The 14,770-nt window shown below is 45.9% G+C and overlaps 1 protein-coding gene across 1 annotated transcript in view; it reads left to right on the plus strand.

Annotated features, from left to right (window-relative positions):
* ATP6AP1 (ATPase H+ transporting accessory protein 1) overlaps nucleotides 1-14,061 on the plus strand; it is a 53,038-nt gene extending 38,977 nt beyond the window's left edge. Inside the window, exons 4-10 of the mRNA XM_077284194.1 lie at nucleotides 3,520-3,713; nucleotides 3,838-3,878; nucleotides 4,028-4,113; nucleotides 5,556-5,788; nucleotides 11,657-11,692; nucleotides 11,831-12,074; nucleotides 13,070-14,061. Coding sequence (XP_077140309.1) covers nucleotides 3,520-3,713; nucleotides 3,838-3,878; nucleotides 4,028-4,113; nucleotides 5,556-5,788; nucleotides 11,657-11,692; nucleotides 11,831-12,074; nucleotides 13,070-13,279 — 1,044 coding nt within the window. The 3' untranslated portion in view covers nucleotides 13,280-14,061. The remainder of the gene's footprint in view (nucleotides 1-3,519; nucleotides 3,714-3,837; nucleotides 3,879-4,027; nucleotides 4,114-5,555; nucleotides 5,789-11,656; nucleotides 11,693-11,830; nucleotides 12,075-13,069) is intronic.
* The last annotated feature ends 709 nt before the right edge of the window (nucleotides 14,062-14,770 follow it).

Consider the following 14,770-nt stretch of genomic DNA (forward strand, 5'->3'; position numbering starts at 1 on the left):
CCCTAACTCCAACCCTAACTCCAACCCTAACTCCAACCCTAACTCCAACCCTAACTCCAACCCTAACTCCAACCCTAACTCCAACCCTAACTCCAACCCTAACTCCAACCCTAACTCCAACCCTAACTCCAACCCTAACTCCAACCCTAACTCCAACCCTAACTCCAACCCTAACTCCAACCCTAACTCCAACCCTAACTCCAACCCTAACTCCAACCCTAACTCCAACCCTAACTCCAACCCTAACTCCAACCCTAACTCCAACCCTAACTCCAACCCTAACTCCAACCCTAACTCCAACCCTAACTCCAACCCTAACTCCAACCCTAACTCCAACCCTAACTCCAACCCTAACTCCAACCCTAACTCCAACCCTAACTCCAACCCTAACTCCAACCCTAACTCCAACCCTAACTCCAACCCTAACTCCAACCCTAACTCCAACCCTAACTCCAACCCTAACTCCAACCCTAACTCCAACCCTAACTCCAACCCATGCCGGCCGGCAGATCATGGCGGGCACACTGCGCATGCGTCCGCCATTTTTTTACCGGATGAAGAAGCCAGCGGGCAGGAGGGGACGCAGGAGGACCCAGGGACACTGGTAAGTATAATAGGGTCCCCTAATCCCCCTATTTCTCTGTCCTCTAATGTGCGATCACATCAGAGGACAGAGAATTACACATCACTGTTTTTTTGCGGTCGCCGGTAAACAGTTAATTACCGGCGATCGCAAAACAGAGGTCGGTAAAAACTGACCCCGATCATGTTCTTTGGGGTCTCGGATACCCCCGGCAGCCGAGACCCCAAAGATCTTCCGGGTGCCGGCCGGCGGGCACACTGCACATGCGCCCGCCATTTTTTTGGCCGGAACAAGAGCCACGAGGAGCATCGGGGGAGACAGGTGAGTATCGGGGGGGCGATCGGGGACCCCATTTCTCTGTCCTCTGATGTGCGATCACATCGGAGGACAGAGAAATTCAATGGGAAATCGCGGTTTGTTTTTGCGACCGCCGGTAAACTGTTAATTACCGGCGATCGCAACCCGGGAGTCGGTAAAAAAACCCCGAATCATGTTCTCTGGGGTCTCGGCTACCCCCGGTAACTGGGACCCCAGGGAAAATCCGACTTTGGGAGGTGCTATTCACTTTTCCCACAGCGCCGTTAATTAACGGCGCTGTGGTTTAAAGGGAACCTGTCACCTGAATTTGGCGGGACCGGTTTTCGGTCCGATGGGCGGTGTTTTCGGGTGTTTGATTCACCCTTTCCTTTCCAGCTGGCTGCATGCTGGCCGCAATATTGGCTTGAAGTTCATTCGCTGTCCTCCGTAGTACACGCCTAAGCAAGGCAATCTTGCCTTGCGCAGTATGCTTTGCCCAACTGCGGGCAAAGCCGAAAAGCATTAGTGCGCATGCACCAGCGCACTATGTCCCGGAAGTATTTCGCTGTGTTCCGGGACATAGTGCGCCGGCGCATGCGCACTATGTCCCGGAACACAGCGAAATACTTCCGGGACATAGTGCGCTGGTGCATGCGCACTAATGCTTTTCGGCTTTGCCCGCAGTTGGGCAAAGCATACTGCGCAAGGCAAGATTGCCTTGCGCAGGCGTGTACTACGGAGGACAGCGAATGAACTTCAAGCCAATATTGCGGCCAGCATGCAGCCAGCGGGAAAGGAAAGGGTGAATCAAACACCCGAAAACACCGCCCATCGGACCGAAAACCGGTCCCGCCAAATTCAGGTGACAGGTTCCCTTTAAGTACCCTTAACTGCTGCCGTTAAAAGGCGTATTGGCGGTCGTTAAGGAAAAAAATAATCCAAACCTGTAGGCTCCTGTGTGAAAAATTGATTGCCCCCTAATAACTGGTTGGGCCCCCGTAGCAGCAACAACTGCAATCAAGCTCTTTGTCTTCACGCTGCGGCTCCGGCGCAGGCATACTTTGTCTGCCCTGTTGAGGGCAGATCAAAGAACTGCAGTGCGCACGTGCCGGGCCTCTCTGACCTTTCCCAGCACCTGCGCACTGCAGTACTTTGCTCTGCCCTCAACAGGGCAGACAAAGTACGCCAGAGCCGCAGCGTGAAGACAAGAAGAGGACGTCATCGTAAAAAGATGGGAGGCCCCGGACCGCGACGCCCACCGCAGCGGGACCGCCTCAGGGTGAGTATAATCTAACCTCTTTTTCTTATCTTTCAGGATACATCGGGGGCTTATCTACAGCATTCCAGAATGCTGTAGATAAGCCCCTGATGCCGGTGGGCTTAGCTCATCGTCGATTTTGGGGGTGACAGGTTCCCTTTACTTTTTCTCATTTGTTCCAGAATTTATTTGGATCGCGGCATTATGTCAAGCTTTTGAAGATCTTGTTTGTTTTACTTCATTTTGTCAGGCAGGTCCTATTAAAGTGATTTCTTGATTACTGACACATCTGTTCTCAATCAGGCCTGCGTGTGGCTAGTGAATGGGAACTCAGCTTCCCAAAGATGTGATAAACCGCAGTTAATTTATGTGTTTAAGGGAGCAATCACTTTTTCACACAGGGCCCTGTAGGTTTGGATTTCTTTTTCCCTTAATAATAAAAACCTTCATTTAAAACTGCATTTTGTGATTACTTGTGTTATCTTTTTCTAATATTTCAATTTGTTTGGTGATCTGAAACCTTGTGACAACAGGCAAAAGAATAAGAAATCAGGAAGGGGCAAACACTTTTATAAATCTTATTGTAATCTTTGTAAACATGTATAATAAAGCAATAGTGTACAGCTCAATATCCAGTACTCAGAAATAATATATCATTAGGTTGTCATAACGTACATAATAAAAATAAACATGCAGAACAATGCCGTATTGTAAAACCTACAAGGTGGAGGGAGAAACTCCGAAACCTTTACATACTTAGCAACTTCTTGTATTCCAGATGTATAATATGCAATAATACGGAGTTGACCTAGTTTAGAAAAATTGTTTCCACTTCTGTGGAAATGAATCTTACTGCATTTCTTTGCTTTTTCAGTACCGTCTTTTCTATATCTATATAGTGTTTCATAAGAGTAATAGAGTAATGATGAACTCCAAGGGGAATCTACAATATTCAGTACTATTTTCCAAAAAAAAAGGATGTTGTGGGGGCAAGACCACATCCCATGTTTTAAATTCAACCCAGAGAGATTTGATTTAGGACAATTTTTGTGTAATAGTTAAGAGGGAAAAAAGCTATATCACTGTTGGGTCTGTCCACTGGGACACCCAGAAATCCATGACGGTGGCCTCAAAGTCCACAATGTGGCCACAATCAGCAGTGACATAGTATAGGCTTCTGTTTCAAGTCCTGTAAACTGTATCTCCCACCCTTCTAAGTATCAGGTTATCTAAAAGTCTGGATTATTATAGACACTGTGACTTTGTTTTGGAGGGAGGGGAGGCTCCTGGTGCTGTAAGCGCTGCTTCCATGGGGTTGGGTACATGTCACGTGCCTTCCGTACACGCGTATCTTCTCACATAAGACTTATTTGCTTTGCAGAACATTATGGAGTCCTCGCCATCCTCTTTGGTGCTGCCCTCTGTGGACTGGTACGCTACCAACATCCTGCCAACCTACTTAAAGGAGAAGCTGAGTGTGAGCCCCCTACATGTGGATCAGGCGACGCTCTTGGAGCTGAGGCTGAATGAGACTATCCCATCCCTGCTCATTGTGAGGCTGCCTTATGCCAATAGGTGGGGTATCGTTTTTCCTGTAGTGTGCTGACCCTCTGTATTTTATATTTTTGGAACCTCCTGTTCCCGTCTAGTCTTGGATTTAACATTTTAAAATGATCAGGTTTTTTTTGTTTTTTTTTAGTGCTGGGTTATTGGCAGCTAAGGACGTCCTCAGAGCAAACGGTAAGCTAAATCACTATTTCTCTAATCTGGCTTCTGACCGTTCAAATAATGTCTGCTTAATTGTGTATCTGTCACTGGCTGATATTAAATCTGTAGATCTAGGCTGCGGGGGAATAGAAATGATTTTATCTTCTTTGTTTCTTTTCCAGATGAAGTAATAGGACAGGTGCTGAGCACCCTGAAGTCCGAGGGTGTCCCTTATACCGCCTTGCTAACAGCCCTCAGGCCATCACGGGTACGTGCAGTCAGGGGACAGGAATGCAAAGACACAAGGGTCAGTGGATGGTCTCGTCTGCTGGCATGGCTTTCTTTAGAAAGACTTCACTGGTCACAGGCTCATCCCACTGAACGCCTGTATTCCTTCCTATGGGCAGAACACAACTCAGGGTAAGGGTACCACACTCCAGTAAGACTATTGGATCACCAACATATAGTACATTCCTAGCAAGTACACAAGATGGTGCAAATGACAGTCTCGCCCTTCCGCTGGCTTGCCAGGTATCAGAACCTTTGGTGCTTCCAGGGCTAACTACCCCAAACAGTACCACCCTGCTTTTGGTGGGCACTCACAGAGAAGAGGTAGCGGCAAACTTAAGCTGATCGAGGTATGTGGCCTGGGTTCTCCAGTGATTGACAGTGGAGCAGATCTATAATCCACCAGCTAGAACCATGATTCCTTCGATGACATCCTGTAGAGTCTCACCGGTGACAGGAGCAAGACCTTTTTATTTTCCAAAGCTCTTATTTCAGGGCATTGTTCCACAAGATTGGGGGGGGGGGGGGAATCTGTCCTTGTTGGATTGTTAATTAGACTGCATATTTGCCCTTCAAGTTGTGCATACTCGCACACCGCAGGGGGATGATGCAGTACGTAATCAGCAAGAATTCCTAATTTAACATACAAAAAGGGTCAATGGACAGTTTCACATGAAATAATGGCCATGTACCTTGACCTACGAACAGTACATCTGGCATGATTAAGAATAATTCTCCCCCGCACAAGTGGCCGTATTGACACTGTGTTGTCCTAAGGAACAAATTTTTTTTTTTACATTGATAATTCACTGCATCTCAAAAGTAAGACTCAGATTTTTCCCTGTACAAGATCAGCACCTGATTTTAAATACACCCTGATTTTGGCACAGATTCAGCACGCTTCTGCCGTCCATTGATTTCAGTAGGAAAATTGAGCAAGGGTTCTGCACCATGAATTGACCTGAGGCTGCCCCCACCCTCCCCTGTAATGTGGTTCTTAAATCAGCAACATGGATTCCTATAGAAAGTAATGGGCAGAATTCATGTTGATTTTCAGTGCAGAAAATTTGACAAAGGTTTATGAGAAAATCAGCCACGTAACTGCCCTTATATTAGTGATTTGGGGGGTGTATGTCCAGTCCGGAAGCAGACTCGCATTCGCTTGTATCTCACCATCTTTGGTGTAAATGAAAGTGACAACAGATGACTGGAGGGAACAGCAAGACAGCGCCAAAAAGGGAATGGGGACCACAAACCATTCTCTCCTTTAATGTTGCTTGTGTCCTTGTCACTACTGGTAGGATGAGGTGGTGCCTGCTGTCCATTCAGGTGGCACAGATCTTCCAGGATGGCGCATCCATACGTGGCTGCTGTGTCGCCCAGCAAACTCTCAACTTTAATTTCTCTTTTGTTTTCCTTTAGGTGAACAGGGAAATTGACTTCTCTGTCGGCAGTTTTGGGCGTCAGCTGTTGGCGGCCGCGACACCCACTTATCCTCCTCTGTCCTATAACGGAACCCAGAATCAACCCTGCATCCTGTTCTGGGCCTCAAACATCACAGTGACAATGGATCGGGAGCTGGACCTCACCTTTGCCACGTTCCAGGGGACTGAACCAATCACCGAGGGCTCTTTCTGCAACAATACGGATGCCAGGTCAGTGATGCCAAAGTCTAGGAAAAATAAGGAACAGGTCGACCAAGTATTGGGCCATATTCACACATCTGTGTTACTCGCAGCTCAGTGCAAGGACCGGCCGCAAGTGTCCTGACCGTAAGTCAGCAGAGTCATAGGCATACAGTGGCATGGCATGTAAAAGGTTGGGCACCCCTGTTCAAAATTACTGTTATTAGGAACAGTCAGGCAAGTTGAACATGAAATGATCTGTAAAAAAAAAATACACTCACCGGCCACTTTATTAGGTACACCTGTCCAACTTCTTGTTAACACTTAATTTCTAATCAGCCAATCACATGGCGGCAACTCAGTGCATTTAGGCATGTAGACATGGTCAAGACAATCTCCTGCAGTTCAAACCGAGCATCAGTATGGGGAAGAAAGGTGATTTGAGTGCCTTTGAACGTGGCATGGTTGTTGGTGCCAGAAGGGCTGGTCTGATTATTTCAGAAACTGCTGATCTACTGGGATTTTCACGCACAACCATCTCTAGGGTTTACAGAGAATTGTCCGAAAAAGAAAAAAAATCCAGTGAGCGGCAGTTCTGTGGGCGGAAATGCCTTGTTGATGCCAGAGGTCAGAGGAGAATGGGCAGACTGGTTCGAGCTGATAGAAAGGCAACAGTGACTCAAATCGCCACCCGTTACAACCAAGGTAGGCCTAAGAGCATCTCTGAACGCACAGTGCGTCGAACTTTGAGGCAGATGGGCTACAGCAGCAGAAGACCACACCGGGTACCACTCCTTTCAGCTAAGAACAGGAAACTGAGGCTACAATTTGTACAAGCTCATCGAAATTGGACAGTAGAAGATTGGAAAAACGTTGCTTGGTCTGATGAGTCTCGATTTCTGCTGCGACATTCGGATGGTAGGGTCAGAATTTGGCGTAAACAACATGAAAGCATGGATCCATCCTGCCTTGTATGGAGCATCTTTGGGATGTGCAGCCGACAAATCTGCGGCAACTGTGTGATGCCATCATGTCAATATGGACCAAAATCTCTGAGGAATGCTTCCAGCACCTTGTTGAATCTATGCCACGAAGAATTGAGGCAGTTCTGAAGGCAAAAGGGGGTCCAACCCGTTACTAGCATGGTGTACCTAATAAAGTGGCCGGTGAGTGTGTGTATATATATATATATATATATATATACCCCCAAACAGCGTGGCGACGTTTCGCATACAATCCACCATGCCGTTTGGGCATTAAACATCACTTTTTTGAAAGTTGGCTGTGCTGTTTCCCCTCTTTTTTTTCATTATCCTGAGGAGCCTTCTGTGCCTGCTGGCTGGGGATGTGTGCACATTGTAAAGGTATTCTGTCCAGTGCGGTTCCAAATTTTGTATGTGTGTGTATATGTGTGTGTGTATATGTATATGTGTGTATATGTATATGTGTGTGTGTGTATATATATATATATATATATATATATATATATATATATATATATATATATATATATATATATATATATATATATATATATACTGTATTTTCTGGCGTATAAGACTACTTTTTAACCCCTGAAAATCTTCTTAAAAGTCGGGGGTCGTCTTATACGCCGGGTGCCGTCTTGTACGCCGAGTGCAGACACCAATGTGTATATATGGTGGGGGGGGGGAGTGGTCCCGATGACGAAGAGGGGGCATCTCACAGGAAAGTGTGAGTGGAGTATCCCCCATTACCTCATTGTAGCTGCAGCATGGGGTCTCGGTGCTGGGGAGAGGCTGCAGCTGCTGCTCCTCTTTGTGCCGCATGGGTGCTGTGCTGTGGGGTGGTGGCCGCCGCCGCCGCTCCCCAGCACCCCACACTGCAGCTACAATGAGGTAATGGGGGATACTCCACTCACACTTTCCTGTGAGATGCCCCCTCTTCGTCATCAGGACCACTCCCCCCCCAAAAGGCACATTAGTCACCGGCCCTATAAGACGACATACGGCGTATAAGAAGACCCCCGACTTTTAAGAAGATTTTATATTTTAACTGGAAAAGTTGGGGGGTCGTCTTATACGCCCAGTCGTCTTATATGCCGGAAAATACGGGTATGTATGTGTATATATATGTATATGTATATATATATATATATATATATATATATATATATATATATATATATATATATATATATATATATATATATATATATATATATATATATATATATATATATATATATATATATATGCTATGTGCAAAAAGAAAAAAAAAGAAAAAAAAAAAAAAAGAAAAAAAAGAGCATGAACCGCACATCCCAAAATCATACGTTGATCTAAAGCCGCTAGGCAAAAATTTAAATACTGAACATGAGGTTTTCAGTTTAACATTCTGATCAGACTGTATGAAGCCCACTGCCCCTTCACGGCAAACCTCGTAGTGGGTCCTAACGCCCTAACGGAGCGGAGCCGTGCGGCGACCACCGCCGCAGCGGCCATGCACCAGCAGGGTGGACGGCCTGTTGCCGCACAGCACCCATGCTGCGAGACTGAGTCCCCAAGACTCCAGACCGCGCCGCCCCACCAGCACAAAGCCACAGCAACAATGGCCGCCACACAGCACCAGCACCAAAATGAAGGGAGCATTTCAACTCACCTTCCTCCAGCTCTTCAGTGAGAGCCAAAATGGGCTAGACCCCTTACTTTGCAGTCTCCTGCTAATTAAAATCACCTGAGCCAAATGGGAGGAGTGCTGGTCCAAAAAAAGAGACAAGTACATGCTATGTGCAAAAAGAAAAAAAAGAGCATGAACCGCACATCCCAAAATCATACGTTGATCTAAAGCCGCTAGGCAAAAATTTAAATACTGAACATGAGGTTTTCAGTTTAACATTCTGATCAGACTGTATGAAGCCCACTGCCCCTTCACGGCAAACCTCGTAGGACCCACTACGAGGTTTGCCGTGAAGGGGCAGTGGGCTTCATACAGTCTGATCAGAATGTTAAACTGAAAACCTCATGTTCAGTATTTAAATTTTTGCCTAGCGGCTTTAGATCAACGTATGATTTTGGGATGTGCGGCTCATGCTCTTTTTTTTTTTCTTTTTGCACATAGTATATATATATATATATATATATATATATATATATATATATATATATATATATATATATATATATATATATATATATATATATATATATACACATACATACATACATACATACATACATACATACATACATACATACATACATACATACATACATACATACATACACCGTATTTTCCGGTGTATAAGCCGACTGGGCGTATAAGACGACCCCCCAACTTTTCCAGTTAAAATATAAAATCTTCTTAAAAGTCGGGGGTCTTCTTATACGCCGTATGTCGTCTTATAGGGCCGGTGACTAATGTGCCTTTTGGGTGGGAGTGGTCCCGATGACGACGAGGGGGCGTCTCACAGGAAAGTGTGAGTGGACTATCCCCCATTACCTCATCGTAGCGCTGAAGCGTGGGGTCTCTGCTGGGAGCGGCGGCTCCTCTTTGTGCCGCGTGGGTGCTGTGGGGCGGTGGCTCCTCTTCTGCAGTGTGGGGCCTCTGTGCTGTGGGGCGGCGGCGGCGTATTTTCATGCGGTCAGTCGGGGCTCCTCCGGCATCTTCTTAAAGCCCGGAGGCACCGGCAGCTCCATTGCTACGATGCGGTGGCCTCTGGGAAAATGGCCGCTAGGGGCGGCGCATGCTCAGATTCAGATCTCATCCCGAGATCTCGGGAGACGAGATCTGAATCTGAGCAGCGGCCATTTTCCCGGAGGCAGCTCCATTGCTGCGATGCGGTGGCCTCCGGGAAAATGGCCGCTGGGGGCGGCGCATGCTCAGATTCAGATCTCGTCCCGAGATCTCGGGAGACGAGATCTGAATCTGAGCAGCGGCCATTTTCCCGGAGGCCACCGCATCATAGCAATGGAGCTGCCGGCGGGGCCTCCGGGCTTTAAGGAGATGCCGGAGGAGCCCTGACTGACTGCATGAAAATACGCCGCCGCCGCCCCACAGCACAGAGGCCCCACACTGCAGAAGAGGAGCCGCCGCCCCACAGCACAGCACCCACGCGGCACAAAGAGGAGCAGCAGCCGCCGCTCCCAGCACAGAGACCCCACGCTGCAGCGCTACAATGAGGTAATGGGGGATACTCCACGCACTTTCCTGTGAGACGCCCCCTCGTCGTCATCAGGACCACTCCCCCACCCACCATATACACCCGGCGTACAAGACGATACCCGGCGTATAAGACGACCCCCGACTTTTAAGAAGATTTTCAGGGGTTAAAAAGTCGTCTTATACGCCGGAAAATACGGTATATATATAAGACATATATATGTCTCATATATATTCAACATTTTGAAAAATTCCTAAAAGGAAAATGGGCCAATGCCAACATTTGGGCACCCTGCATGGTTAGTAGCTCCCTGTTTTGAAAGTATCGCAGCTTGTAAACACTTTTTGTAGCCAGACAAAAGTCTTTCACTTTCTGGTTTGATGGCTTTTCATTCATTCTTCCTTGGAAATTCTTCCAGTTCTGTGAGATTCCTGGGTCGTCTTGCATCCTCTGCTATTTTGAGGTCTAGTCACAGATTTTCAATGATATTCAGATCAGGGGACTGTGAGGGTCATTATAAAACCTTCATCCTGCGCCTTTTGAGGTCATCTGTTGTGGATTTTGACGTGTGTTTAGGATGATTAATTATCTATTTGTAGAAGCCATTCATTCAACTTCACCTTTTTTTTACAGATGGTGTTATCTTTGCATCAAGAATTTACTGAAATGTCATTGAATCCATTCTTCCCTCTACCCGTGAAATTTTCTCTGTGCCATTGGCTGCAACACAACCCAAAAGCATGACTGATCCACCCCCATGCTTAATGGTTATCAAAATGTTCTTTTCCTGACTTCTGTGCCCTTTTTTATCCACACAAACCCTTTTGATCATTGTGGCCAAAGTGTTGTATTCTACCCTCACCGGTCCACAGGACTTGTTTCCAAAATGCTTTAGGCTTGTTTATATGTTCTTTTGCATACTTCTGATGCTGAATGTTATGGTGAGGATGCCAGAGAGGTTTTCTTCTGATGACTCTTCCATGAAGTCCATGTTTACGCAGGCGTCTCTGTACAGTAGAACAATGTACCACACCTCCAAAATCTGATAAATCTTTCTGAAGATCTTTTGCTGTCAAGTGGGGGTTCTGATTTGCCTCTCTAGCAATCCTATGAACAGCTCTCACTGAAAATTTGCTTGGTCTGCCAGACCTTATCTTGACCTCCACTGTTCGTGTTAACTGCCATTTCTTAATTACATATGCATGGCTATCTTCTTATAGCCTTCTGCTACCTGGGCCGCCACAATTTTCAGAGTGCTAGGCAGCTGCTTAGAAGAACCCATGGCTGCTGCTTTTTGGCACAAGGTTAGAGGAGGCTGCGTTTTTATAAAGCTGGGAAATTTGCATCACCTGGCCTTTCCTAACGATGATGAACAATCCATAACAGGCCAATTAAGGTCTGAAACCTTGGTCAAAGTTCTCGAAGCAGACAAAGCTCCAAGGGTGCCCAAACTTTTGCTTCTGCCCATTTTCCCTTTTGTAAGTTTTATAATGTATAAAATTATCCTGTAATTATAGAGAGAGAGGGAAAAATGTGTCATATTTAACTTTAGGTCTTTTAGAGATCATTTCTTCAACGTGCTTAACTGTTTACAATGACAGTAATTTTGATCAGGGGTGTCAAAACTTTTACATGCCACTGTATATGAATCTTTCATGTTCGGGTCAGGAGATCAGTGCAGCGTAGTGCATACTGTGACTGTGAAACACATCAGATGTGTGAATATGGCCGTAACAATTTCATTGTGGTTCTTCCAGGTTGGTGCTGAACTACAACAATGGGATCAGAATGATGTAAGTATTGGCGTGTGTGCGGCAGCCCCTGTGTGACCCCTGATTATGGATTGTGCTGACTAAAATTCTCAGTGATGTCACCACCAAGATTTCTTGTTCTCCTCCCCCCGCCTTACTGTATGTCGCCATCTTTTGCAGTTTCCAACTGGAGAGCCGCAGATATCCAGTATCGGCACGGTTCTGGTTCACCTTGAAACGTGTCGAAATTTTTAACGGCACCCTGAATGCCACCTTCCTGGCACCCCAAGTGACCGCTCCCAGTATTTACTCCTATCACTGTGAGTACGTCAGCAGCCTGCCCAAGTACGGATCTCTCCTGGTCCAGAACAGCAGCGATAAAACCCCAGGCTTTAACTGGCGCCTCACCATCAATGATTTTCAGGTAGGTGTGTGCCGGTGTCACCGAAGTCTGAACATTATGAACCTGTGCCCATCTTTATAGGGATATTTCATAGCTTGTATAGAGATTACTTTATAAATACATTACGCCAGAGCTGAAATCTCTCCAAGTATCCCGCTTGTTCGGTTTCCTCTCACTCTGGTGATTTAGCTTTTTGAAAATGTCGTCTTTACAGCAGACAATATACAATAGAGCGCAGCTCTGGAGAATAATAAAGGATGTACCTCGGGATCAGTACAGGATCAGTAATGTATGTACACAGTGACTGCACCAGCAGAATAGTGAGTGCAGCTCTGGGGTATAATACAGGATGTAACTCAGGATCAGTAATGTAATGTATGTACACAGTGACTGCACCAACAGAATAGTGAGCGCAGCTCTGGAGTATAATACAGGATGTTACTCCGGATCAATAATGTAATGTATGTACAGAGTGACTGCACCAGCAGAATAGTGAGTGCAGCTCTGGGGTATAATACAGGATGTAACTCAGGATCAGTACAGGATCAATAATGTAATGTATGTACACAGTGACTGCACCAGCAGAATAGTGAGCGCAGCTCAGGAGTATAATAAAGGATGTAACAGGATCAGTAATGTAATGTATGTACACAGTGACTGCACCAGCAGAATAGTGTGTGCAGCTCTGGAGTATAATACAGGATGTAACTCAGGATCAGTAATGTATGTACACAGTGACTGCAGCGGTAGAATAGTGAATGTAGCTCTAGACTATAATACAGGCTGTAACTCAGGATCAGTACAAGGTAAGTAATGTATGTACACAGTGACTGAACCAGCAGAATAGTGAGTGCAGCTCTGGAGTATAATACAGGATGTAACTCAGAATCAGTAATGTATGTACACATTGACTTCATCAGCAGAATAGTGCATGCAGCTCTGGAGTGTAATACAGGAGGTGCTGTATATTTACTTTATATATGTCTTTGCTATTTAATTCCACCCTTCTCTCCTAGATCCAGGCCTTCAATGTGACTGTCATGAGGTTTTCTTACGCCAGTGACTGTGCAGGATTCTTCTCTCCCGGCATCTGGATGGGTCTCATCACCACTCTGCTTTTTGTTTTCATCCTGACCTATGGTCTGCACATGGTGATGAGTCTAAAGACCATGGATCGCTTTGATGACCCCAAGGGACCCTCCATCTCTGTGCCCCAGAACGAATGATCTTGCCATTGAACTCTCCCCTAATCCCCTTATTGCAATGTCCTCGCCTCCCACGTCTGTGTCCAGGTCCTACCACATTCCATCCATTTTTCTGACTGTTGTCTTCACACAAGTTTCCAAGTGTGAGGGGTCTGGTTTACCTATGTGTTGTCGGTGATTGCTCTACCAATGACTGAGGCGTAATTGATCTCATACCTCAGCGGTGGAGAAGGGGGTCACTTTTTTAATGTTTACTATCCTGATATAGTATTAATAGATTCAAGGGTTAATTAAGCTCATAATCAAGCATCCTCTCATTGAACTGCATATTTAAGGCTTAGGTCAGTCGAGGAAACGGTAGCCATGACTTTATTTTCAGTTGCCCCTTCTGTGAAATCCTCCCATCCACGGGCACAGATGAACTTAAAACATTGACAAATAGTAACTGTGGGGTCTCTATACTCTCATGGACGGGTGTAAGAGGGCACAACATGGCTCCGAAAACAAAAAGCTATTCACAAAGTTTTCTTGTCGTTCCCCATGATCCCAGCAGGGGGAGCCACCACGATGTATAAATTCTCTAGGATGTGTACATAGAGTCGCTATTTATTTGTGGTAATCTGGTTGGATAATGCTGGGATCTTTAGTGCATCGACGGCTTCAGTCACATGCTTTTGTGTTGGATATCTGCTCATTGTGATGTGCTCTCTAAAACGAATTAGTTAAGTACAATTTTTTTCCTCTGTAACTATTCACTGTATAAATTATGAGAAATGAAATAAATCTTGTGGTTGTGTTTGTCATGTTGTGGCTTCTGCTTCATTTACTGTATATTGACAAACTCAGCTTTGCTACATCTGTACAAAGACCAGAGCATGCTGGGATAATACACTACATATAATCGGCCCCATAAGTACAACATGCAGACATTCACACACACACACACACACACCCCCCCCCCCCCCCCAGATAAGACCCCTATATTGCTTCAGATGCTAGACTTGGACTCCTAAATAAGGCCTGACAGTGAAAGGACAGCTCTTCCCACCGTGATGGCTGATTGTCGCACGATTCTGGTTCACAATCATGCAGCCATTAGTGGGCGCAATTTTGGCCCCCCTGTCTTGCTGTACCCCAATTCTGATCCTGGATCAGATCACTAAATTAATTTAGACCTCAGACCCCTAAACTAAAGAGCTAGGAGTCTTTTTCTTCTGGCTCAGAAGCGGACAGTCTGTGGCCATGGATTGGTTGCAGTGGTGACTTAGTGCCCCCCTGATGGAAGAAGAGGCCAGGAGACTGGCAGGGGTCGTCAGGAACCGTACAATGGAGCATTGGGGGTCCAAAAGATGACTTAAATGAATGCAGACCTCCTAAATGAGTCAGACCTTTACATTTATTCTGGCCTTAGACTAAACCCCTACATTTAGACCCCAGATCCGATCCCTGAATTTTAGACCCTTGACCTCTGAATTAACCCTCCCACCAAACCCCTAAATTACTCTGTACCTG

Source organism: Ranitomeya variabilis, chromosome 2 (genome assembly GCF_051348905.1).
Source record: "Ranitomeya variabilis isolate aRanVar5 chromosome 2, aRanVar5.hap1, whole genome shotgun sequence".
Lineage (NCBI taxonomy): Eukaryota > Metazoa > Chordata > Amphibia > Anura > Dendrobatidae > Ranitomeya > Ranitomeya variabilis.